The following is a 26,314-nucleotide window of genomic DNA, read 5'->3' as shown; positions in this document are numbered from 1 at the left end:
CATGCCCCCCCACTATCCACACGCATCACTGCCCCCCTTATCCACCCCTCCACTACCCAGACCGATCGTCACCCCTGCCCCCCCCCCCTCCACCAATCGCCCGCAGAGTGGCAGCGCATCACCCTGCCCCCCCCCCTCCCCCCACCAGAGATCCATCTGCCCCCACCCCCGGAGATACATCTTACCTGCCTCCCCCCCCCCCCCCCCCCCGAGATACACCCTCGCTCCCGCTTTTCACTCCCAGGCCACTTTCTGCGGCTCGGGAGCGATCTGACGCTGGCGCGCTTTTTCCAATTTTTTTCTAACTGCGCATGCTCCAGTCGTTCCGGCCGCGCTAAACCCCTCCCACAGCGCAAATGGGACTGGAGATGGCTGAGAGCATATGGGGGCGCCTGAAAGCAGATTTCTAAGTCGGATCTGTACTACGCCAAGATTCAACACTTCGAATGAAAATGGTAAAATCGGGCCCTAAGAGTTTCAATAGATACATGAAAAGAAAGAAGTTGGTAAAGACAAATATGGGTCCCCTACAGACAGAAATGGGGGAATGTATAATAGGGGCCAAAGAAATGGCCGAGCAACTGAATACATACTTTAGTTCTGTCTTCACAAAAGAGGACACAAATCAAATGCCAGATATGTTGGGTAATGCACGATTTAGTGAGAGGGAAGAATTGAGGGAGATCAATATTAATAGAAAAATGGTACTGAGAAAATTGATGGGATTGAAGGCAGATAAATCCCCATGGCCTGATCATCTACATCCCAGAGTATTTAAGGAAGTGGCTCTAGAAATAGTGGATGCATTGGTGATCATCTTCCAGGATTCTATTGACTTTGGAACAGTCCCTGCACGTTGGAGGGTAGCAAATGTCACTCCAATATTCAAAAAGGGAGGTAGAGAGAAAACAGAATTATAGACCAGTAAGCTTAACATCAGTAGTGGGGAAAATTCTTGAATCTATTATCAAGGACTTTATAGCAGAACATTTAGAAAGCAGTGGCATGATCAAACAGAGTCAGCATGGATTTATGAAGCTAAAATCGTGCTTGACAAATCTGTTGGAATTCTTTGAAGATGTAACTAGTAAAGTTGACAAGGGGGAACCAGTCGATGTGGTATATTTGGACTTTCAGAAAGCGTTTGACAAAGTCCCGCACAAGAGATTGTCGTGTAAGATGAAAGCGCATGGGTTTGGGGGAAGTGTATTGAGATGGATAGAAAATTGGTTGGCAGAAAGGAAACAAAGAGTAGGAATTAATGGGTGCTTTTCAAATTGGCAGGCAGTAACTAGTGGAGTGCCACAGGGATTGGTGCTGGGATCCCAGCTATTCACAATATATATTAATGATTTGGATGAGGGAACAAAATGTAACATCTCAAAGTTTGCAGATGATACCAAGTTGGGTGGGAGGGTGAACTGTGACGAGAATGCAGAGATTCTTCAGAATGATCTGGACAGGTTGAGTGAGTGGGCTAATCAATGGCAGATGCAGTATAATTTGGATAAGTGTGAGGTTATTCACTTTGGCAGCAAAAACAAAAAGGCAGATTACTACCTGAATGGCGTAAATTGGGAGAGGGGAGTGTGCAGCGGGACCTGGGTGTCCTCGTGCACCAGTCACTGAAGGTAAGCATGCAGGTGCAGCAGATGGTAAAGAAGGCAAATGGTATGTTGGCCTTCATTGCCAGAGGTTTTGAGTACAGGAGCAGGGATGTGTTGTTGCAATTATACAGGGCTGGTGAGGCCACACCTAGAGTATTGTGTGCGGTTTTGGTCTCCTTTTCTGAGGAAGAATGTTCTTGCTCTCAAGGGAGTGCAGCAAAGGTTTACCAGGCTGATTCTGGGATTGGCGGAGCTGACGTATGAGGAGAGAATGACTAGGTTAGGATTGTTTTGGCTGGAGTTCAGATGAATGAGGGGGGATCTCATAGAGACCTATAAAATTCTAACAGGACTAGACAGGGTTGATGCAGGGAGGATGTTCCCAATGGTGGGGGAGTCCAGAACCAGGGGTCACAGTCTGAGGATTCAAAGTAGACCATTTAGGACGGAGGTGAGGAGACATTTCTTCACCCAGAGTGGTGAGCCTGTGGACTTCATTACCACAAGAAGTAGTTGATGCCAAAACATTTAATTTGTTCGAGACGGCTGGATATAGCACTTGGGCCGAATGGAATCAACGGTCATGGGGGAAAAAGCGGGATTAGGCTAATGAGTTAGATGATCAGCCATGATCGTAGTGAATGGTGGAGCAGGCTCGAAGGGCCAAATGGCCTCCTCCTGCTCCTATCTTCTATATTTCTATGTGACACCCCCAATGACACAATATCTACACACCCTGGTACTGATCATTATTCCTAAGGATTAGAGAACATGCAAGCAGAATAGTATTGGAAGTTTAATACTCAGCTAGCCGTGGTGAATGCAGCTCCAACACGCTCAGAAGCTTGACACTATCCAGATCAAGGCAGTCCACTTGATTTGGCACCCCATTCACCATCTTCAACATTCACTCTCTAGACTGATGCACAGGGGCATCAGTGTGTATAATCTATAGCAGGAACTTGCCAAGACTCCTTCAACAGCACCTTCCTATCTTGTGACCTCTACCACCTAGAAGGACGGGGGGGGGGCAGCAGATGCATGGGAACACTCTACCTCCTAGTTTCCCTCAAAGTCATATACCGTTCTTCTTGGAACTATGTCACTGTTCCTTGCTAGCTCAAAATCCTGGTGCTCCCTTCCTAAAGCACTATGGGTGTTGCTGCAACACATGAACTGCAGCAGTTCAAGGCGGCAGCTCACTGCCACCTTCTCAGGGGCAATTAGGGATGGGCAATAAATGCTGGCCTAGCCAGCGACACCCTCATCCCATGAACGAGTTTTTAAAAATCAGATTTCTCATTTTGCACCACTTCTGTTAACGTGTTACTGTTTTAAATCCTGCAAAAGCCAGTGATGTCTCATGTGTACACAAACAGAAAATGCTGGAAAATCTCTGCATGCCTGACGGCATCTGTGGAGAGGGAGTAGAGCTAACGTTTCAAGTCTGGATGACCACTTGAAACCGTGCTTCTGTTCTCTCTCTACAGATGCTGTCAGACCTGCTGAGACTTTCCAGCATTTTCTGTTTTTGTTTCGGATTCCAGCATCCGCAGCAATTTATTTTTATGTTTTGACGTGTAACCTTTCAACTGGTAAAATTAAATGAACACATTTTTTTTGAATAAAATGATTTATTTCCGCAACAGACTTTTGGGAAATCGATCAAAGTAGCGATGTATGCGCCAAACGAACCGTTCCTGGATTATAACATGGTCGTTATCTTCGTCATGGCGGTCGGGACAGTAGCCATTGGTGGTTACTGGGCAGGAAGCAAAGATGTGAAAAAGTAGGTGATTCCAGCAGTGTGGAAATGAGCAGTTAGTGTGTAGGGAGCTATTTGATTGATAACTGTGGATACTCCCTCCCCCTGTTATCTGGGTTGAACCTGCCAGAGAGCGTTTGCAAAACAAAAACACTTTGGAATGTTATTTGCACAATTGCGATTCTATTTTCCCTCAGCTATTTAGTGTTGCAATCCTCTGCGATCAATTACTTTGAAGTTGGATGGTTAGTGCCATTGCGTATACTGAAATTACTTTACCATTGGCTGCAGAGGTCATATTCATACCATCTGACTCCACCCAACTATAATGGAAACAAACGCTCCTCTGAATCTCTCATTCTTCGGAGAAACCTCTGGAGCAAGCCAAAATTCCTTTATGATTCTCTGTCCAACAGGACCAATACGTACTGAGAATACATCACAAGCAAAATTGTCAAAGCATGTTCTAGTCACCAGTCTTACTTGTGCGCCTTTCTCCGAGCAACTGCACTACGCTGGAGACATGGGAACACCACCACCTGTAGGTTCCCTTCCAATTCACACACCATCCTGATTCTCCTTCACTGTCACTGGGTCAAAATCCTGGAACCCCCTCCCTGACAGCACTGTGGGTGTATTTGCACCACATGGACTGCCATGGCTCATCGCCACCTCCTCATAATCATTAAGAGCTCGGACAGCAAATGCTCACATCCCATGAATCAATTTTTAAAAATTGTATCAAATATGCATCTAGGTAGTTACTTTTTCACTCTTCGTGAAATATGATGACAATTTTAATGTTTTCTGTTCCTGTTTAAGGCGCTACATGAAACACAAGCATGACGGGGCAGACAAACAGGATGATGAAACTGTCGATGTTACACCAATTATGATCTGTATTTTTGTGGTTATGTGTTGCTCAATGCTGGTGCTCCTTTACTACTTCTATCATCAGCTAGGTATGTAATGGGTTCCTGAATTTCCAAGTACCTGGGAGTGGGCTAAACGCCTGCAAGTTTGGTGCCAGAAGTTACACTTTGCACAGTAGGTTATGTTCTTACTGTTGGTTGATGGTTGAAATATTCTAACAATCATAGAAACCCTACAGTGCAGAAAGAGGCCATTCGGCCCATCAAGTCTGCACCGACCACGATCCCACCCAGGCCCTATCCCCATATCCCTACATATTTACCCGCTAATCCCTCTAATCTACGCATCCCGGGACACTAAGGGGCAATTTAGCAAGGCCAATTAACCTAACCCACACATCTTTGGACTGTGGGAGGAAACCGGAGCACCCGGAGGAAACCCACGCAGACACGAGAAGAATGTGCAAACTCCACACAGACAGTGACCCAAGCCGGGAATCGAACCCAGGTTGCTGGAGCTGTGAGGCAGCAGTGCTAACCACTGTGCCCCGATATATCTATTCCTGTGGTGGAACATGTTTTTTGGCCTGGTGAGTGTAACTGTGTTAAACATTGCAAGAAATTCACAGGTTCCACTCATTCATTAACACCACCATTCAAAAAGAAAATTCTCTAAAACAGATGACATGGAATTTTTTTGGTTGAAATTGGCTGCTTGGTTCCAAGTGCAACACTTGAGGGGACAGATTTAGTAATTACTGTGACACTTTCAAATATTAAAAAGCCACATGAGATAAGCAGCTTTTCTATGTTTCTTCCTTGTTTCAAAACCAGTGTACGTAATCATAGGCATTTTCTGCCTTGCCTCCTCCATTGGACTTTACAGCTGCTTGTCCCCGTTTGTAGGGAGGATTCCTTTCTGTGAATGCAGGTAACTTAAAATATGTTCTTTTTAAATTCAGTTTTTAATATCAATTTACAACAACCCTGAATTTAGAATTATCCCCTTGCCCATTACCTGATAACCTGTCTTCTCTATTCTACTATTCAGGATTCCAGACCTACCATGTAGTCACAAACGTCCCCAAGTACGGATGTTGGTTCTGGGCATGTTTTGTGTCTCTGTCAGTTGTGTGTGGGCGGTATTCAGAAATGAAGACAAGTAAGTAACATTACTTACGTTACAACAACATTACCTGGTTGTTTATTTTAGGATTTCTATGTGCTTCCTTTTTTCGCATATTGTATCCGTTGCCGACAGTGCACTTTGGACTGATAATCGTGTTCTTTTCCAATAGCCTTACCATTGGCTTTTCACTTGAGTTATCGCTCCATCTACTGATTCAGTTTTTCACACAATCATTGCCTCCCTCATTTCTCTTAATGTTTTAAGATGAGGTTTCCTCCCATGTCTAAACAAATTTCATCACTATCATCCTACCATCTTCTCATTTTCTTTGAAACATGCTGCAGATGATTGCTTCTTCTTCTCTGTATACTCCTTTCCTTTTCCTCCTAAACATTCTGCTCCTATTTAAACTGTTGTGGGAAATTCACCACTTCAGAGTCAGACTTGGAGGTTCAACAAACAGTTTTATTCGGGCAAAGCTTTGGGAGAAGCGCTGGCACTCCGCAGTACAGGCAGTCACCTTCTCAACTACACAATGGTAGTTGAGCATCTTTTATACTTTTTAGATAATAGACTGTACGGACATTAGCCGTTAGCACATCGTTACAGGTTGAGTAGACAGATAGGGACATCGACAGTTAACATATCGTTATACATAGACAAGTACGGATATTGACAGTTATCACATCATTGTACATAGAGTAGATACATTTATGCAGTTATGTCCTCTATCAATGGCTGATCTTGTTATATACATTTATGCATTTATGTCCCCATCAGTGGCTGATCTCGTTATCAAACTCATTGTTCTGGGTCTGCTTTTATCTCAAGTTTAAGGTGCCTCAAGGTCTGACCTGTTTCCTGCAGTAATTTAAACGCTACAGGTTTTAACTCTTTGTGTAATGTCTGTGCCCAAAGTCAGTGCCTCTTAATGTCCTTTCCCAGAGTCCATTTTGTGTGCCGGTAACCATTTTATGTCCTTTACTTTGATTTCACTCCAACAAAATGCTGTTGAATTTTCAAGCTATGATAAAATCAGCTACTCTATTCCTGTATATGATGTAGGTGTTTCCCATCACTTTCATTTTCAGATTCCCAGCATTTACCGTCTTTAGCTTTTTACATCTTGAAGATGAGTGGTTATTATTCATACTTGTTCACATTCCCTGGTCTTCAAAATATGTAGTGTTACTATTTATGTTCTAATTCTTAAACCATTATGTGAGAGTCCTTATCTGTTAGTTGACTTTAATCCACTTCTGTGATAAGGAATTTAGTGCAATCACCTATTTATATAGCATTATAGTTATTATACAGTTACATTTACAATAGTGCAACTTGTACACTAATTCATTCCAATTCATACACTGATATTCACTCTTAAGTTATACACCTATGTTCACACCATGAAATTCAGACATTAATCTCACTGTCTAATTTTGTTATGACCAGGTGAGAAGAGGTGAACTGGCTTCCCTCTATTTAACCTCCTAGGTTGGTCACATCAAAGGTTTAAGTTTCTTTTTCACAAGAATATGTTTTCTTTCCAAATCAGAGTGCATTTAACTATTTAAACTGTTAAGCAATAAAGAGCCAATCAAACAAGGTTTTCATGATTCAAAGAAAGAGAACATTCATTAACCACCAAGTCCAAGAAACATAATAATGTGATGTCAAGCATTCGGCCCTAATGCAGTCACTTGGAGGCCCACATGCACACAGAGGATCACAAATAAGGGGAGTTAAGAGTCCAATTTTTTAAAAGATAGAAGGGTATATGCTTAAGTATCCTTTGAGGCGTATGTTTTAAACGCCGCAACCAATTTGGGTTAGCTGGTTTCTTGGGTGTGGTCTGGTGCAGAAGATGTTGCTTTGATATGAAATTTCAGTTCACTGGGTAGGTTTCTAATAGAGTAGTGTTCTCCAAAAGAGAGAGGGAGAAAGCAGCCTTCAGCCTGTTTTCTCTGCTGAAGACTTTATCCACCTGCGTCACTTTCAATCTCTCTAAAGTGGCTGGGCAGCCTTGTGTATTTCCAAAAGAATTTGGGCGTGTTTGCCTGTGACAGCCATTGTTTCAATATCTAGTACTTTGCATTTATGACTCTTAACAGTAATGAGTTTCAATGGGTTTCTGGATTACAGGGAATCTCTCTCTCTCTCTCCACACTCCCTGAGGGTGATTTGTTTATAGTCTTCAAGTTGGAAATGTGGCCTTGCACTTTTAAGCAGTTTGTTCTCAGTTTAAACTGCAAAATTTCTAGTTGTTTGAAAAATTATGTTTTCTAAAATAAAGGGGAAAAGCCTGATGACAATATCATAACTTAAATTATTACCATGTAATTTATTCACTAAATGTTCACATTGCATCCATTATACATTTCTATTTGTATTGTATTAATTGTAAAAGCGTACACTTGGTTTTCTCATTGTTTGATATGTCTTGAGTCATTATAAGTTGCTGCTTTTAAAATTACTTGAGTTTGCAAAGATTTTTTTTTAACTGGACATCTCAAGTAAGTGGCTTAGGGACCAAGGTTGGTTTGCACTGATGAATCAGTGTATAGCAATATTGCATAGCATCAAATTTGTGCTTGTCCCATGTATGTTCAATAAATTACTGTATGGACCTTGAGCTTGAGACACTGAATGGATTCTCTTTCATAGGTGGGCCTGGGTCTTGCAAGACACCCTGGGAATTGCCTTTTGTCTTTACATGTTGAAAACAATCAGACTACCAACTTTTAAGGTACTGTGCCTCAATTTCTTGGGAATATTAGCTGTTGTGATGTAATGACTGCAAAGAATATTTTAAAAGCTCACTATCCTTTCTATCAGCTGATCCAAACATGACGCAGTGACTAATGTGCGGAGTGACTGAGTGCTCATAGTAGATGTTCCAGCTGCTGGGTGAAGTTAGCCATCACCTGAAAAGTTGATCTTTCCTCATGCATTTTATGTTTCAAATACTTAAGGACCATTATCCACTGCAGGTGCACTTTCATCAATTTCTTACGCATTCATTTCCAATCCCTCCTCCAAATCTTCTGCATTGCATAAAAATGGTAGAGCATGATCTGTGAGCCATTTCAGTGCTGAGGTAGTGAGACGCTTCAGCTTTTTCAAGTCCAGCAGGTCGAGGAGTTTCACGGGATGAAGCTGAGCTACTTCTCTGCGCAGTGTCTCTTATATTAGTGAGCAGAGCTGATTTCCATGAATGGTAGTTTCACTGCGAGCTGAAACTTAACTTGTACCATTAATTGGAGAAGTAGCAGGAGCCAGGTGAAAAGTGTTCATTGGCCATATTCAGACTATGAACAATCTGTTGTTAGATGCTCTTGCATTAAGCAGTGTGAACTCCCTCGCAGTAAATGCTGCATCTGATATTCTGGGTGTAAGAATGTGGAGAGTAGCAACAGCTCCTCTAACTTCATAAGGACAAAAGAAATAGGAGGAGTGACCCATTTAGCCTCTGCTGTGACATTCAATGAAATTGTGGCGTATCTTCCACTTCAGTTATGACTTTCCCCACTGGTCACCTTCCATAAATCGATCTTTGTCTTGAATATTCTCAATGCCAGTGCATCCACTGCTCTCTGTGATAGAGAATTCCAAAGGTTCCCAATCTTTGGAGTGAAGAAATTTCTCCCCATCTCAATCCTAAATGATGAACCCTTTATTTTGAGACTCTGATCCCTATTTATAGACTCTCCTGTCCGGGGATACATTCTCCTAACATCTATCCTGTCGAGCTCATTTTTATACAATTTTAGATGTTTCAATGTGATCACCTCTCATTCTTTGAAACTCCAGAGAATATATGACCAGTTTACTTAATCAGTCCTTGTTAGACAACCATGTCATCCCAGGAATTAGTAGTGAACTTCCATGGCACTCCCTCAAAGGCGGCATATCCTTTCCGAGGTAAGGAGACCAAAACACTATGTCACCCCAGGTGTGGTCTCACCAAGACCCTGTACAATTGCAGTAACACTTCTTTACTCTTATATGCCAGTCCTATTACAGTAAATGCTAACATACAATTTGCTTTCTTAATTACTCACTCTACCTCGTGTTAACCATTGTGACTCCATAATTACAATCATACTTTCGGAAATCCTTCTGAAACACTTCCGTTAGTGTGATCAGGATTTGGGAGCATTTAAACCAGCAATAAAAAACAAAAATGTATCTATCAAGAGAGAAAGAGAGTAACGTTTCTGGCTGATGTGCTTTGACTAGAACCAGAAGTTAAATCAGTTTCAATCTATCCAAAGCCTGTGACATATGTGTAGTAATTTCCATTTAAAGTGCTAGGTGGTGCTAACTGCAAATTATAGACTAGAGCTGTCCTGTTAACATTGAAGGCCAGGGTTCACGTGTATCAGAGGCCAATGTTTATGCAGAGACCCAAAACCTTAGGGTGGCATGGTTGGTGTACCTCAGTTCTACTGGCAAGGGTAGACCTATCTTAGAGCAGTCTGTTGTCACATATACAAAAGAGTGTATAACAATGACAGTAATGCGCAAAAACTGGATTATGATCATTGTTATTGCCTCCTTACAAGTAAGAATGCCAGATCATCTATCAGCGTTAGTGCTAGCCTGGGCGGAGATCAGGCATAGTGAAGTAATATCAGTAGCTTTATTGTATAATCCAATGTCAGGTCACACTGTGAATTTTGTTAACTGGAAGGATCTGATAGAATGTAATTCCATTGCCTACTCATTCTGCTGAGCGATTTTGTTCTGCTACAGTAGAAGGAGCAGCAACAGGCTGTGTTGTCCTCGCTTGATTATTTGAGAAACCTCAAACATATTTGTTGTTTGACATTCGGACATGTTGGATGTCATACTCTTTTCATATCAGTTGCTGGTTCCTGGCTTTAGTTTAATTGGCATTGGAAGTGCCATGTATTATAAAGTGATTACGTTTCATTTATTGAAATTGGGGAGGCAGTGGCGTAGTGTTTATTGTCGCTGGACTAGTCCAGAGATCCAGGATAATGCTCTGGGGACCAGGGTTCAAATCCCACCATGGATGGTGAGATCTGAATTCAATAATACTCTTGAATTTAAAGTCTAATGATGATCAGGAACTATTGTTGATTGTTGTAAAAACCCATCTGGTTCACTAATGTCCTTTAGGAAAGGAAATCTGTCATGCTTCCTGGTCTGGCCTGCTTGGGACAGTAAGAAGTCTCACAACACCAGGTTAAAGTCCAACAGGTTAATGCTTGGGACTCCAGAGCCACAGCAATTTGGTTGAATCTTAAATGCTCTCTGGAATGGGCAACAGATATTGGCCCAGCCAGCAACGTCACACATCACATGAACAGATTTTTAAAAATCACAAGTAAATGCTTTTTATTACTGGATCATTTCACATTTCTTGCACAAAAATGAGATGCCGGGCTTTTTTTTTTTAAAAGAGTCCAATTTCACATGTCTTTTGCTACTGGCCGCTCAATCCATTGGCTGCAAGAGAGACTGCTGCAACTGGCCATTGCAAAACTGCGGCAAGTAGCTCGGCAATAACTATTCACAAAAATAGTCATAGAATGTCAGTTAGTGGCGTATTTTAATGATGCGCCTGAATATTTTTGGAATTGTAATCTAGTCCTGAGGGTACTGTATATTATCTTAAATTATTCAGAATCTGATTTGTGCGATTAGATCAACCACTAACATATCCATTTCGTACCTTCAGCGTAATCAATAAAGAATTAGAAATGTTCCAGCATGGAAACAGGTCATTCAGTCTGTTAAGTCTGCATGGGGGTTTTCTTCACGCTTGCCATAGAGTTGAATCCCATTGTCCTGATTGCTTTTTCTTTTTCAAAACAGCTATTTAAAATAACTTCTGAAACCTGCTTCAGCAACAGTTACTGCCAAAGAATTTTATTTCTAACCTCTCCTTTAATTCTTTCTGTTACCATTTTTAATGTGTGCCCTTTCGTTAATGTCCCCCTATAAAATGGAAACAATTTGTGACTCTGTACCTTCTAACAGTTCTTAATCTTGAACACCTCTGTCAAGTCATTTGTTAGCTTTCACCACTTGAGTGAAAAGGTTCCTAACACCTGAAGCCTATTCATAATTGAAGCCTCCATTCCCAATGGTATCCTAATAAATCTGCTCTGCGCCTTTTTATCCATTGCTATTGTATTCTTTCTGGGCTGCCAAAAATAATTAACTTCTCAGCTGATGTGTACATCAGTTTTCGCTGGTGCTGGTTTATTATTAAAACTTTGGCATGTGGAAGCATGTATTATGGGTCAAATAACCTTTTGTACTTGTGTAGCATTTTGTGAATTAATTCTAAAGTACTGTAGACTATCCAAGAAATTATTGGCCAAAGGAGCCGACCATTGTCCAATCTGCTTTAGAGGTCACATTTGTTTGCTGTGTAATTTCCCAGCAATTTATGCGAATAGTTAATCAGTAATTTAAAATATTTTATGTCAACAGCAGCAGCATCTGGATTATTCCTTAGTAAGCTTCCTCGTGATGCAAAAAGTAAAGTGTAGTGAGGGTGAAAATTAGGGGGTTCCAGCTATCTAGTGACATAAAAATAAAACACTGCCGATGCTGGAATTCTGAAATAAAAACAGAAAATGCTGGAAAACTCTTCAAGACTGACAGCATTTGTGGAGAGCGAAACTATCTAGTGACCTCTTGTAAATTGCATTGGTGTAAATGCTGGGTGATGAAGTCAGGCAAAACTGTTGTTCTCTTTAAGTTGCCAGCTTCTAAAAGGACATGCAAGAAATGACCATTTGGGCAAGGTATCAGAAGCTGTCAAACTTTTAGTTACATGTACCAGCAGGTAGTCAGTGTGTGGGGAACTATTACCCAGCAGTGAGTCAAGCACGTGGGGAGCTGTTAACCAGCAGGGAGTCGATACATGAGAAACTGTAGCCTATTACGGTCAGTGTGATCAATAAAGGAAAGAGAAAGTTATTGTTTAATCAAATTGTGTGTCACTGACTCAATTGTTTCACCACATAGCTGTTTGCAGGATCTTGATTTTGTATTGGTTGCTGGACTAATTGAGAAGGTTACATTATTAACCATTCGTAAATTCTGTGGTTCTTATATTTAACCTTTTTTAGTTTGCAGACTCTAGGGTGGCACCATGTCACAGTGGTTAGCACTGCTACCTCACAGAGCCAGGGACCCCGGTTCAATTCCAGCCTCGGGTGTGGAGTTTGCACGTTCTCCCTGTGTCTGCGTGGGTTTCCTCCGGGTGCTCCGGTTTCCTCCCGCAATCCAAAGATACGCGGGTTAGGGTGATTGGCCATGCTAAATTGCCCCTTAGTATCAGAGGGATTATCAGGGTAAATACATGCGGTTATGGGGATAGGGCCTGGGTGGGATTACTGTTGATGCAGGCCTGATGGGCCAAATGGCCTCCTTCTGTACTGTAGGGATTCTATGATTCTAATGTTTATATTTAACTTGAGCATTAACCATTTCTGAATTCTAATGATGCTCTCTTTTTATTCCAGGCCTGCACATTACTGCTGATGGTTCTTTTTGTTTATGATATTTTCTTTGTCTTCATTACACCGTTCCTCACTCGGGTAAGCTGAAAACTAACTTCATATGGAATCCTTAATCTTTGATTCACAAAAATAAATGACAGTGCAAAGTTATTGCTCTGTTTAGTTTTATGATCTGAGATCTTCTCTCCGATCCATTTCTCAGCAATGTAAACACAGTTGATCAACATTAGTGAGTGATGTTCAGGGGCCAAATGTTGAGGTCACCAACTTTTTAAAATATAATATAATGGAGCCAATTGCTAATTGATTGGATGTTGCGGTTGATTAAACCCTGGCTTCCTACCTCTCCCATATAGGATGCAATCCTGTCTCCTCTGTCAGCTGGCTGTGGAATGAGTTCAGCCATGATCTTGTTGAATGGCAGGGCAGGCTCGGAGGGCCAGATGGCCTACTCCTGCTCCTATTTCTTTCTTATGTAAGCAATCTTGCTCAGTCACCAGCAGGCCACGGAGTCTTAGCTAACAATTATATGTGATGTTTGCAGCAATCAGTCCGTTCCGTTTGTCAGCCAAGCCATTTCTTCTGTACTCCTGGGGTCAGAAACGCTTGGTAGCTTTCACATCTTTTAAAATACGACCAACTCACCACTCCGCCTTAATCCATCTGATTGAGAAATATGAAGAAAAACATTTTGAAAATAATGCCAATACCAATTTGTTGAACTTGTGGGATATGTTTGAATCCTAGTAGCCCACCAGTTAAAAGCATCCTGCACTAAGAGAGAATCTTGTTTTGCTCCAGACTTGGAGCAAATGACTAGAAAAATCCTGCATAAAAAGAAGAGGAATAAAACAGCTTAACAGTGTTAAATCATGAGCGGGGTAGTTCTGAGTGAAGTGGGTGCTTGTAACTTGTTGGGAATGGAATGGGAAGTATTATTTCCTCATTCTGTGATTCTCCACCTCGTTGTTAGCTCTAAAGGACATTGAAATCTTTTTTGAAGTGAAGCTGTGTTTCTTAAGAGTGATGAGTTTCTGTGTGTTTCAGAGTGGGGAGAGCATCATGGTGGAAGTAGCTGCTGGTCCTTCCGACTTCTCCACTCATGAAAAGGTACAGTTGAAAAGAGATCTTCCAATGTTGCTGTTAAAATCTGTAGTGGCTCCATAAGCAAGTTATGAAAATTCTCTAAAAGCTTTTTTCATTTTCTTTTGTTCCATTCTCTGTCCTTTTTGATAGCCCTATAACCTGCTTTATTGTGCCTGCTTGACCCGCTCCTCTAAAGCTCTTGTGTTTTCCCTTCTTTCCTTCCTGCTTTGTGTCCATTGTTTTTTCCACCTCAGAACAGCTTTGCAGTATCTCCGGAATGCTGGACAAATTGTTGAGGCAAGTTGTTGAGGGTCAGTTAGAGCTGAGAATCTGATGTGGTGGGGGTTCCTGCTTTTGGGATCCACCCTCCATCCTCCTACTTGATGCTTTTGCCTCTTGGCTCCTGTATTTTGCTGCCATAATCTTTTATTCTTATGGTTCAAGTATTAAATCTGTGTAGCACTCGATCCACTTGTAGATTGATACCCAGAAATTCCACTCCTTTTTGAGGAAGGCACTGGAGCTTGAGGTGGAACTGAGTTTCAACATTGAACCACATCAGTTGCCCACACGCACTTTTCTGGCCGCATCCCAACTACAGTTTGGAGGCATTCCTGGGCTACACTGGAATTCTGTTAGATAGGCAGTTTCCTCATAGAAGCTCTAGGTGCCATTCTGTTACATATGGGACCCCATCAAGCAGGAATTGAATGTTATATTGCCTCAAATAGATTTCTGTTTGATTCCTGCCTGCCAGATTGGAGAACAGGACGAGGGAGAAAATTAATCTGGCACATTCGATCACTTTGGGACTCTGGCTCTTCCTTTTAATATCCAGTAGCGCTGTGAACAGCCATTGCACTGCAGCAAGTTCAGGCAACCTTCTCTGATATAATAATCTCATCTCTGGAATGTGAAGTTCATCCTAATATAATTCTGGCAGTGTTGGTACTTTTATCCTGTTTTGGTTCTTCAGTTTTCCCAGCACTGTTCTCCTCTTCTGACTCCTCAATGCGTTTGGTTTTGTGGGTACCACCCTCTGGTTGCTCACCCAGATTGTGATTATTTATGTATGAACCTGGGAGTGCATGTTGGCCAGCTGTCTGGATTGCACAAGATATCAAAGTTGAACCTCATCCTATTTTATCCTGTTTTATTTACTGTTCTCTCACATATCCAACAGGAAGTCATTGCAAAGCAATCGGGTTCAGACATCATGACCTGCTCTGTAACTCAGGAGGGCTGAGACCAACTGCTGCCCTGGCTAAGGCAGCTAACTTTTCAAAAAATTCATTCATGGCATGTGGGTGTCGCTGGCTGGGCCAGCATTTATTACTCACCCCTAATAGCCCTTGAAATGAGTGGCTTGCTAGGCCATTTTAAGAGTCAACCACATTGCTGCGTGTATACATATAGGCTAAGCTAGACCAGGTAAGGACAGTAAATTTCCTTTCCCAAGGGACACTAGTGGATCAGATAGGCTTTTACAAAAACCAACAATGGTCTCATGGTCATGTGATTCCAACACCAAACTTGAGACTTTCCTGATCCAAGTGGCTCACTGGATAAATATTCGGCAAGTTGGTGGCTGAACATATTTCACAATGAGTTTCAGTATTCTGATTGAGTAAACGAGCTAGTTACAAACAATTTTACAGTTTACTAATTTTGAGTATATGATCTTATACTGAATGTGTTTTATACTTTCAACCATTAAGTGCCATTTAAGTTCCCCAAGCGTATTTGTCCTAAAGCAAATTCCTCCATAAGTTGACGTTTTGTGGGATAAAAGTGGCTCTCATTAGCCATTGGGATGTTCACACTTAGCAGGATTTTTCTATAACCATTTAGAATCACCCTAAATCTGTTAGTCCAGCCAGGTACGAATATGCACAATTAGTGTAATCTAATGAATTAACTTGAGTCCTTGAAAATGTAATCGAATATGTTAGACTTGTTATGTGGCAAAGGATATTCGAAGCAGATCAAACTTTCCCCTATGCTTCAGTCAAATAAAACATTTGCAATCCTGATGAGACTTTTCCTCTTGTCCTCAGCTCCCAATGGTACTAAAGGTGCCCCGGTTGAATTCTTCACCTCTGGCACTTTGTGACAGGCCATTCTCCCTCCTTGGCTTTGGTGATGTCTTAATACCAGGTGAACAAATTCTCTCAATTGTAATCTGCTTTAGTCCTTAACCCTGGAAATGTTTGTCCTCAAATAGTTGATTAATAAATGACAGGAAATCGTTTGAATATCTCTTTCGCAAATTTTGGATTTGCTGCAAAGTGGTTGTCTCCTGGAGTCGGGCCACCATCTCATACATATTCCCTTGGCTACATGCAGAAACAATGTAAGTCTTTGCAGGGCCTCACATACCAAAAGGATGATGGTCCCTAGTGGTACTTGTATAATTTTATGCTGATCAGTTTGTATTGAACTAAAAAATACTGTTTCCCAACCACTTGAGGAAAAGCGCATTGTGTAGGGTCTTCATACTGAAAGTTTCTTTGATTATCATCGTAAATCATAGTTTCCTCTTCTCCCTTCCTTAAACAATGTGAGTACAGTAAGACTTTCCTTCTCTGTCTTCCTTTCAGGAATGTTGGTGGCATACTGTCACAGGTTTGACATTCAGGTGCAGACCTCAAGAATCTACTTTGTGGCTTGCACGATTGGTAAGTGCCACATTTTATTTGACATGGCAACAAAACCCATTGGTGAAGCAGGAACTTCACCGGTAAATATCTAACCTTGAAATGAAAAATCTGGCTGTGGGGAAAGAGCTGGGGAATGGGACCAATTCTCTATTTCTGAGTCGACACTTATGATGAGCTAAATGGCCGCTTTCTGTGCTGTAAGATTTGACGATTCTACAAGTGGAAGCCCCTAATGCACTATTATTATTGAATAATGCTCATTACCGGTTGTAGCGCCTCCGATACTGAAGCAGCCCTTGTCCATTTGCCCCAGGACGTAGAGAACTTTAAGGCTTGGGCTGATAAGTGACAAGTTGCAATCACGCCACACAATTGCCAAGAAGTGGCCATCTCCAACAGGAGATAATCTAACCATCTCCCCATCTCATTCAATGATTCTAATTGCTAAATTCCCCCACTATCAGCAAGCAACCTGGGGTTACTATTGACTAGAAACTAAACCAGACATATAAATATAGTGGCTACAAGGGCAGATTAGAAGCTTGGAATTCTGCACAGCCTCCTGACTCCCAAAAACCTGTGCACCATTTACATGGCACAAGTCAGGAGAGTGTTGGAATGCTTACCACTTGTCTGGATGAGTGCAGCTCCGACAATACTCAAGAAACTTCATACCATCCAGGACAAAGCAGCCTACTTGATTAGCACCCCATCGACCACCTTCAACATTCACTCCTCCACCACTGACGCATAGTGGCAACAGTGTGTACAATGTACAAGATGCACTGCAGCAACTCACCAAGGCTTCTTCAACAGCATCTTCCAAATCCGCAACCTCTCCTACCTAGGGCAGCATCACCTGTAAGTTCCCCTCCAAGCCGCACATCATCCTGAAATATATCACCATTCCTTCACCATAGCTGGGTAAAAATCCTGGAATGCCCTCCCTAACAGCACCGTGGGTGTACCTACACCACCACATGGACTGCTGAGGTTCAAGAAGTTCACCACCACCTTCTCGAGGGCAATTAAGGATGTGCAATAAATGCTGGCCTAGCCAGCGACGCCCATTACCTGTGAAAGAATATAAGAAGAGCATTTCTAATCATCATACCCTTTGATCTTCAATGATTTGCAAAGGTAGAATTGAAGGAGTGAATTAAATCTCCTGTAATTTTGTGTTGCTGGTGCTTTTCTCAGCAGGATGTAACTGCTGGAGCTACACAGTTGAGATGAAATGTCTACACAATCAGCTAAATAACAAGGACTTTTAAACAGAATTAAGACATACTATATTGTGTACAGAAATATTTGAATCTTGATTAAAATGATAGATATTTGGGTAGAAAATTGTGGCATTTTCCTTGAATTTTGTACCCATTGAAATATATACGGAAAATAACAAAATTAGTTTCACCTCAATGACCGTACTTTACCATACCTCCCCTGGTAGAGGCAGAAGAAACTAGGAATGCAGAAAATGCTGTAATTAACAGCAAAGTCATTAGCACCTGAAAGACAAAAGATAGATTCATGTTCCAGGTGCCGACTCTTTGCTGAAACTATCCGAGGCTTGAGAAGATCTTTTATATCTGATCAAACCTGGGGTGTGGTAGAGATGAAAGGTATTCAAGACTGTGTACCTATTAATTACTTGTGTAGGAGGCACATAATGGATTTAATGGCCATCAATAATAGCTTTCTCGGTGTTTGAGAGAAGGAAGGCTTTAGAAAGACCTAAGTAGTGAATCAGGCGTGCCTGTAAAATTGATAGGGAAATAATAAGTTGGGAGTTTCAAAAAGGAAAATGAAGAGCTAGGGCCTGAACTTGGTGAAGTTAATGTTAACAGAAGAAGCCTGTACAATGTCTCGGAGGGATATGAGAGAGATTCTAAATGGGTCAAATTTAACATTAAGTGTATTCAGTTGAAAAAGATTGAGTACTGTACATTGATGTGATTTTTTCTTGTTTCTACACACTTTTCTTGTTTACACAAGTGCTTGTTGTACATTGAAGTCTGTCCTCTCTTCCACAGCCTATGGAATTGGTCTTCTCATTACCTTTGTTGCTCTGGCACTGATGCAGACGGGTCAGCCAGCGCTCCTTTACCTGGTCCCATGCACTCTGATCACTAGCATTAGTGTGGCTTGCTGGCGCAAAGAAGTGGCAATGTTCTGGAACGGAAGTGGATTTGCGGTGAATACCAGTTTGATATGAGTGCATAGAAGAATGTTTTTTTCAAAAGTATAACAAAGTTGAGTAGATTTGCAGTTCTTCCATCATGCTGGTCTATCTTGGGACTGATGTGAAGTTTGATAACAGGGTTTAACCATGTTACTTTGGGTTCTCCTGAAGCCTTCATATCAACCTAAGAAAAGCCATTTCTGATCAAACATCACGTTGTTAAACAGCATCTGATTCAACGTTAGAACAACACTTATGAAGAAAGACTAAGACCTTTTATCAGAAAGTGGGTTCTGAAATTTTGCTATTTTGGTGCTCATTTTATGTTTTATCACACCAAAGGACCTGAATGATGGGGAATGGGCGCTTCTTTTACTTTTGGCTCCCATTACCAGCATTAAGCACTCCCAGATGGGTATAGTGCGGATCAGATATAGAGTAAAAAAACCCTCTATAGTACCCCAATAAGCACACCCAGATCAAGCACAGCACTAACTTGTAAAATCTTCCTGCTTGTTCTAAACTCTAACCTTTAAAAGAGCACGACTCATAATACCAGAAAACTTTCCATTATCAATATTAGATAATATTGGATGAGCAGACTTTTTTGTTGTAGTTTAACATGCAACTTGTTTATAAATGGTTTGATTTAATTTAATTTGTATCTTTAATTTTTCTAAAATGCAATTGTGAAAACTCTTACTGATATGGTTTTGTTTGAAATTTTGTTGCTATTAATTTTTGGGGCTGTCTCTATCCCGTACTTACTAGGACTTGGTGGCTTTTTCTAGTGCTATCACCTGCCTGAGAACAGTCTAGCTGCTGTTCAGTGTCTCTAATTTGTGTCGACTGTTGTCAAATGATCAAGTAGCGAGGTCCTCCTTGGTGGGAAAATCGGCTGGATCTTCTTGGGGTTGAGTTGGGTGTGAGATGTCACACCTTTCAAGTCTCCTCAACAGACACGGCAGTTTGGTGGCAGAACTAGGAGGGTTTGCAATGCTTCAGGGCACTTGCTCAAACACTACCAAAACTTTTCCCTAGGGATTAGGATACTTCCCACTTAGCTCCAACTATAATCCCGTATGCCAAACTGCAAATGGTGTTCCTAGTTGATCAAGCAATGGGAAGTGGCTTTGATAAGCTGCATCGTTTCAGCTGGTCAAACCATATCTGTATTCTGTGCACATTTGGATTTCCTTTAAACCTTAGCCCTCCCAACCTGCATTTAAGTTCCCTGGGCTTATTTGTATGGAATGTGTCCCAATAGGATGCCAGTATATATTCCCTATTGACCAAAAAGGCACTGCATTGGTGGCTATGGATTTCTAAATAGTTTGGCTTGGAGATTCTTAAATTTGGTTATTGGATTCTTCACGTGTTGATCAGAAAAACCCATTGACGTGCCCAAGGTTTCATAGTTCACTTTCAAGTGATTCATAGTTTGTCTTCAAAAGTTTTTAGTATGCCCCATTTTCATACTTTTGTCCCCCAAGTAGACTCATCTCGTGCCCCCTCCATTCACAGAATGTGGATCCAACTTGCTTACAGCCTCTTTGAGACAGCTGAACTGTAAAAGCTCATCCAAATGATCATTTATTGTGTGGGAGGCTAGACAGTGTGTATTTGGCTGAATGTTCCCTCTTCCACTAGGTCACTGAGAACCTTGCCTGATGATTGAATCTGAATTTAGTCTGTATATCTCTCGGTCCTAGTCCCCTGCAATTTTAATTCTGTATTCCCTGGATTTTATGCTGCAAAACCATTCTTAGTAGATCAGCCACAGACTCCTAGACACTTTTGATTGCTGGAAAATTGAGAGGACTATAAATTGGGAGGGAGGTGAATCTTACGAGTTGCATCAGGTTTTGTGCAGGAACCACTTGGTGGTAGTTTCAGAGACCAGGATAGCCTGGGAAGAAGACCCTGGTGTCTGTCTCAGTCAGTCTCCTTCTCTGCTGAGAGGTGTGTTGTGATGCCTGAATGATGTAAAAGGAGTTTTTTTTTTAAGTGCATCTCAAGTTATAAAAATAATCTTTCTTTTTAAACCAAATTTCAGATCAATTCACATGATGTCAACTTGTGTGTTGCTTCACCACCACCAACTGCATCCAAACTGGTAAGTCTCCCTGAAGTCATTCAAACCAAGAGAATTTTGAACATTTTTCCAACAATTATTTAAGATTAATGTATTAGTGGAACACACTTCGAGCGGAATGCAATATCCCTTCTGTTAGTGTTCCGTAACCTGGTGCTGCCTAACATAAAATGGTTCAATTTTTTCTTTAACTCTCACGGGATGTGGGCAGCGTTGTTAAGGCCACCTTTTGCTGCCCATTCCCAATCCCAACACACCCCCCCCCCCCCCCCCAGCCAACACCACCACTCCATATCCCTTTACACATGGAGCCATCAAAGGGGTTAAACTATTACTTTGGTTTGGTGTGGGTGCAGTGTTTATTCTGTGAAGAGTGACCTGCAGTTACACATCTGATCACGGGTAGTTGATTTTCGAATTGTACCATACTGACCCAATACTTTTTTTTTATTTGAATGTTGCAGGAAGAGCTCTCCCCGCAACCAATGTCGGTAGTTCCCAACAGCTGTTCACAGCCTTCTAACAAGTCAACTCCAACTACTCCCCGCCACGAGGAGGAAGCCCTGACTGATCCACCAGCAGGATTCACAGAATCCACCGATGAAATTGAATCTAGTGAGAACTTTCTGCCAAAAGACAGAACCAGCCAGTCATAATGCTGACAATGTACTTGTACACAATTTTTAAATATGCTCATAGTGGGTTTATATAAAACTGAATAGATCTCTATTGCACGTGTAAACTGAACCACATAGTGGGGTGCCAATTGAGTACGTTTTTACCTACTGAACAACTCCTAAAGCGTCGAGACCTGGTTTGCAGTGAACCTCTCATATCTTATCCAAGCTGTCCTCACTCCCAAGTCATCAGACTGATGTTTGCAACCATCCCAACTCAAACTATCCTTACACCCAAACTGTGACAGCCCGCTGTTCAGTGATAACCCCCCTCCCCATATCTAGCAAACTATTTTGCACTTTCTCATCATCAGGGCCACCAGCTATACAAACTTCCCTTGCTCTCAAACTGTTGGTGCCAGGCATGCAATCATCCTCCATCTTAGAAGAACTATGTTTGTAGTTAAGGACGATTTGTTAGAAAAAACCTGTAATGCCACATTCCAAGACCCTTTGAGTATTATCACTTCAACTAGTAACAAGCAGGTTTGCCAGTCATTGTGCAAATATTTCTAGAGGTGCCGTCCAATTTTATTCCTTCTAAATGACAGATTGCTGAACTAGGTTTTGTAAGGCAGAAAAAAATTCTCATTTGCAAGAGTACACTTATTGAGGATATCTGCAAAATGTTAAAGCAGACTCCCCAAATAACAATGTCTCATGTTGTACATTTCTAGCTGACATCTCAGAGATGCCTGTGGCCATCACTGCACAATTTATTGGGTTGATGAAGAGTTCAGAATTCAGTAATCAGTGATGTGATCTTTTAGATATCACCTAAACAAAGTGTCTGAAAGTGTTTGAGTTTCAAATGACAGAAGTTATGCATCTAAAGGTCATGTTTATGGCAGCGGCACAGTGGGAATGCGCAGGACTGATTGAACCTTTTGGTCCATCTAACCTGGCCCAGATTTCATAACTAGAACATTGAAGTATAACACAAGACAAGTGTAGAACTTAATGGGCAAAGCTACCATTCCCACTTTGCCTCCTTGCACACATTTATTTTGTCTTGCTAATTTACTCCCTTCCCCAAGATGTGGTGACTCTTGCTGGGCATCATCTTGTGCTTATCAGTCACTCTCAGGTCTCTTATCCATGTGACCATTTCTCAAGTTTGTTCATACATGAATGTTCTGCCCAGTGGCAGGTTTTTGGCTCTTGCTGGTGCTTCATCCTGAGTTATTTTCATGGCCGTTTTTATCAGTGGTGGTTTGCCATTGCCTTCCAATGTCAGGGACAAGGTGAGGAGGCAGGTCTCAAGTCGACCTCAGCCAGAATGGGAATTGAACCCATGCTGTTGGCATTCTTCCAAACTACACATTAGACTCTAAACTAGCCAGCTCCCCATTTCTCAAGGAAGCGAGCTATTTGGCCATGGGGCCATTGGCGCTGAACCCGATCGTGTCTGCATCTGTCATCTATGCACATGCTGGATACTGTTCAAAAGCAGGAACCTGCGCTGTGTTTCCTCCCTAACCTAGAGGCTAATTAGATCACCGGCTAATTATAGCAACAGCTGAAATGAGTTAATTTAGCCCTGATTGGGGATATTAATTCAACATTCATCTTGCAGCATTGTGCTGTTTCATGTGTTGGTTAAGAAACAGATACGTCTATAAGAAGCAGACACTGCCTCTTCACTTACACACCTTGATACGTCAGAGATTGTCTCTCTGCTCTTGAATGACTGCCTCCCACACATTATAAAAATGTGATCCCGTAGGAGTTTTGGCTCAGTTCTTGAAAAGATTGTTTGAGAAGAATCAATCTGATATGGAGCACCTTTCAGTGAAGAGGCCAGGATCATGAATCTTGTTCATCGTCAACTCCTCCCTCACTTCAAGAGTTGAGCAAGTGCTGAACGGGACGACTGGCCAACTAACAACGAACACTAATTCAAACCCTGCACCATCTTAAAAATCACATGGATTCCCTTCATGTGTAGGATCATTAGGATTCTCTTTATCTATATGGAAGTAGTTTTACTGCTAATGTAGTTTTCAAAGCAGCAAACACTCCTTCAATTCTGTACAAAACCTTTATTCAATCCTAAACTGAGAGTCATATTAACTTCAATCCCTGGACTAATCTCCATCAATCTCCAATCTTATTCGACCTTTACAAACTGTTTGATCTTCAGTGAGAGCGAGAATTTGTACTGCAGACTGAATAGTTCAATCAATTGAACTTTCACTTCAATACACAGGGATTCATTTATTGCTTTGTTTTAGTGAAAGAATTACAGTGAGACATTTTCTATTTGAGCCCCTCCCAACTGTCTCATAATTTCTCCTGAAAATGCTCATGGCTTAAAGATGCCACAGGAAATGGCAGTGCAGTCAAGTGGCTGTTGTTCAATTGTGTGCCATACCGACTGTTGGCAGATTGTTTGACTGTGGGGTTATCAGCCGAGCCTGAGTCTGTGCACCTTCCCACTGGCATTTCTGAATGCATGCTTTCCAGCTGGGATGACCTGGATAGAGATTGTGAGAACTCTGGCTGATCTTCCCCTGTGTCAATCTGTTGAGCACCTGTTGATCTTGGCACCTCCCGTTGGCATCAAACTGAAATCAGCTAATTTAGCACTGGCGCCTCACAGCTTCTTAATGCCACAAACAGTTCAAACAGTCTCACTTGATCAGCACCCCATCTCCCACCTCCAATGTCCACCACCTCCAATGTCCATCACCTTTCACCAGCAACTCACAGTGACAACAGGGTGTACAATCTACAAGTAGCATATTGCAAACCCACAACCTCTACCACTCAGAAGGACAAGGACAGCAGACACATTGGAACACCACCACCTGCACACTCCGCTTCGAGCCATGCATCATCCTTACTTGAAACTATGTCACCGTTCCTTCACTGTCACTGGGTCAAAATCTTGGAACTCTCTCCCGAACAGCACAGTGAGTGTACCTGCACCACAGCGACTGCACTGGTTCAGGAAGGCAGCTCACCGCCACCTTCTCTAGGGCAATAAAAATGCTACATGCTCCATAAAATTATTTTTAAAAAATGTCACCCGCTCTTTGCAGAATGCACGACCATTGTTGGGTCACCAGTAGAGACTTTTGTTCAAGAATACTTAAAAACTAATTTTCAAAACAGAAATTGTGCTCCTGAAATATTTTTCATTGGCTGAAAACGTATTCAAAGATTTGGACTCTGAGAGGAGTGGGCTTAGTGGGCCTTGTCTCACTTAGACTCTCTCTCATTTTCTTTTCAGTCTTTGCCATCACTCAAGTAGGCAGATGGGAGCTGCTGTACATTCATGGGATGTGGGCTCCGCTGGCAAGATCAGCATTTGTTGCCCATACCTAATTGCTACAACTGAATGCTTGCTAGGCCTTTTCAGAGGCAAGTTTAAGAGTCAATCACATTGGTGTGGGTCTGGAATCTCACACAGGCCAGACCAGGTAAGGATGGCAAATTTCCTTTGCTAAAGACATTAGTGAACCAGATGATAATTCATGATAGCTTTGTGGCAACAGATATTGAGACAAGCTTTCAACTCCAGATTTTTTTATCCCATGGTGGGATTTGAACCCATGACCACAGATCACAAGTCTGGGCCTCGCTGAGTTACTAGTCCAGTGGTACAATTGCATCACCGTCTCTCTTTAAATGTAGTACTCCAGGTTTGGTCTGACCAAGACTTGATACAAGCTTAGCATAACTTCACTTTTCAATTCTATCCCTCTAGAAATAAACCCCAGTACTTAGCTTACAAGCAAAATAAATTTTATTTAAAAACAAAAGTTGAGGTAATTTCAGAACCCATTTATTTGTAATAACCATCATTTTCAAGCCTCATTGAGTAATGTTGTGGATGGGCAGAACATCTTCATTTATTAGAATAATTAAAGAATCTAACACTACTGAAGGAGGCCATTCAACCCACTGTGTCATTGAATCATAGAATCCTACAGTGCAGAAGGAAGACATTCGGCCCATCGAGTCTGAACCAACCACAGTCCCACCCAGGCCATAGCCTCATAACCCTATGCATTTATCCTAGCTAGTTGCCTTGACACTAAGTGGCAATTTAGCATAGCCAATCTACCTAACCTGTACATCTTTGGAGTGTGGGAGGAAACCGGAGCACCCGGAGGAAACCCATGCAGACACGGGGAGAATGTGCAAACTCCACACAGACAGGGACCCAAGTGGGAATTGAACCCGGGTCCCTGGTGCTGTGAGGCAGCAGTGCTAACCATTACGCCACCGTGCTGCCCCACTATATTTCTCTCAGCTCAGTGATGTAACTGCACAAATTAGTCTCACCCCCACACCAGCCTTTTCTCTTCAATTTTCCATTTCCTTTTCTCCATAACCTTTAAATTAATTCACTTCAATGATATATCCAATTGACTTGTGAAAGATCCAATGGAATCTGATTCCAAAGCCCTTTCAGGTAATGAAACATCCCTTTTGTGTTCTTTAATCTTCCTCCTAACTCCTGAAGCAGTGCTTGTAGGACCTCAACCTATTTTCTACCTATGTTAGTTTTAATATGGACCATAACTTCACAAGCACAACTTCCTGCACCCATCCATAATACCTTGGCAACGGGAAAGCAACATATCACTGGGGATTCATGTCTGCAGCTGCAAAAACAACTTTCCCCTGGTTATCGAACTCCCTATAACAGCTGCAGTGCTACACTTCCCTGTACTCCCCTGTGAAGCCAAGTCTCCCAAAGTGCTGGTGGATTGGCTTCTGAC

General features: G+C 41.9%; 1 protein-coding gene across 1 annotated transcript; it reads left to right on the top strand.

Annotated features, from left to right (window-relative positions):
- Nucleotides 1–3,260: 3,260 nt before the first annotated feature.
- Nucleotides 3,261–24,691, top strand: LOC144479577 (signal peptide peptidase-like 2B). The gene is made up of 12 exons (XM_078198457.1): nt 3,261–3,396; nt 4,195–4,334; nt 5,079–5,175; nt 5,296–5,406; nt 8,038–8,119; nt 12,882–12,956; nt 13,926–13,988; nt 16,022–16,121; nt 16,565–16,642; nt 18,661–18,821; nt 20,866–20,925; nt 21,369–24,691. The coding sequence occupies exons 1-12, from the start codon at nt 3,284–3,286 to the stop codon at nt 21,558–21,560; spliced, it is 1,272 nt and encodes a 423-aa protein (XP_078054583.1). The 5' UTR covers nt 3,261–3,283; the 3' UTR covers nt 21,561–24,691.
- Nucleotides 24,692–26,314: the final 1,623 nt, after the last annotated feature.

The sequence above is a fragment of the Mustelus asterias genome, chromosome 26 (assembly GCF_964213995.1).
Source record: "Mustelus asterias chromosome 26, sMusAst1.hap1.1, whole genome shotgun sequence".
In the NCBI taxonomy this organism is placed as follows: Eukaryota; Metazoa; Chordata; class Chondrichthyes; order Carcharhiniformes; family Triakidae; genus Mustelus; species Mustelus asterias.
The sequence above is the reverse complement of the archived record's forward strand: the minus strand, read 5'-3'. Positions and strand labels throughout refer to the sequence as shown.

Excerpts from the sequence above, each read along its gene's own strand:
- LOC144479577 (XM_078198457.1), top strand. The coding sequence starts at position 3,284 with ATGTATGCGCCAAACGAACCGTTCCTGGATTATAACATGGTCGTTATC. Across the intron at positions 12,957-13,925 it reads TTACACCGTTCCTCACTCGG|AGTGGGGAGAGCATCATGGT; the intron begins GTAAGCTGAAAA and ends TGTGTGTTTCAG. Across the intron at positions 16,643-18,660 it reads CTTTGTGGCTTGCACGATTG|CCTATGGAATTGGTCTTCTC; the intron begins GTAAGTGCCACA and ends TCTCTTCCACAG.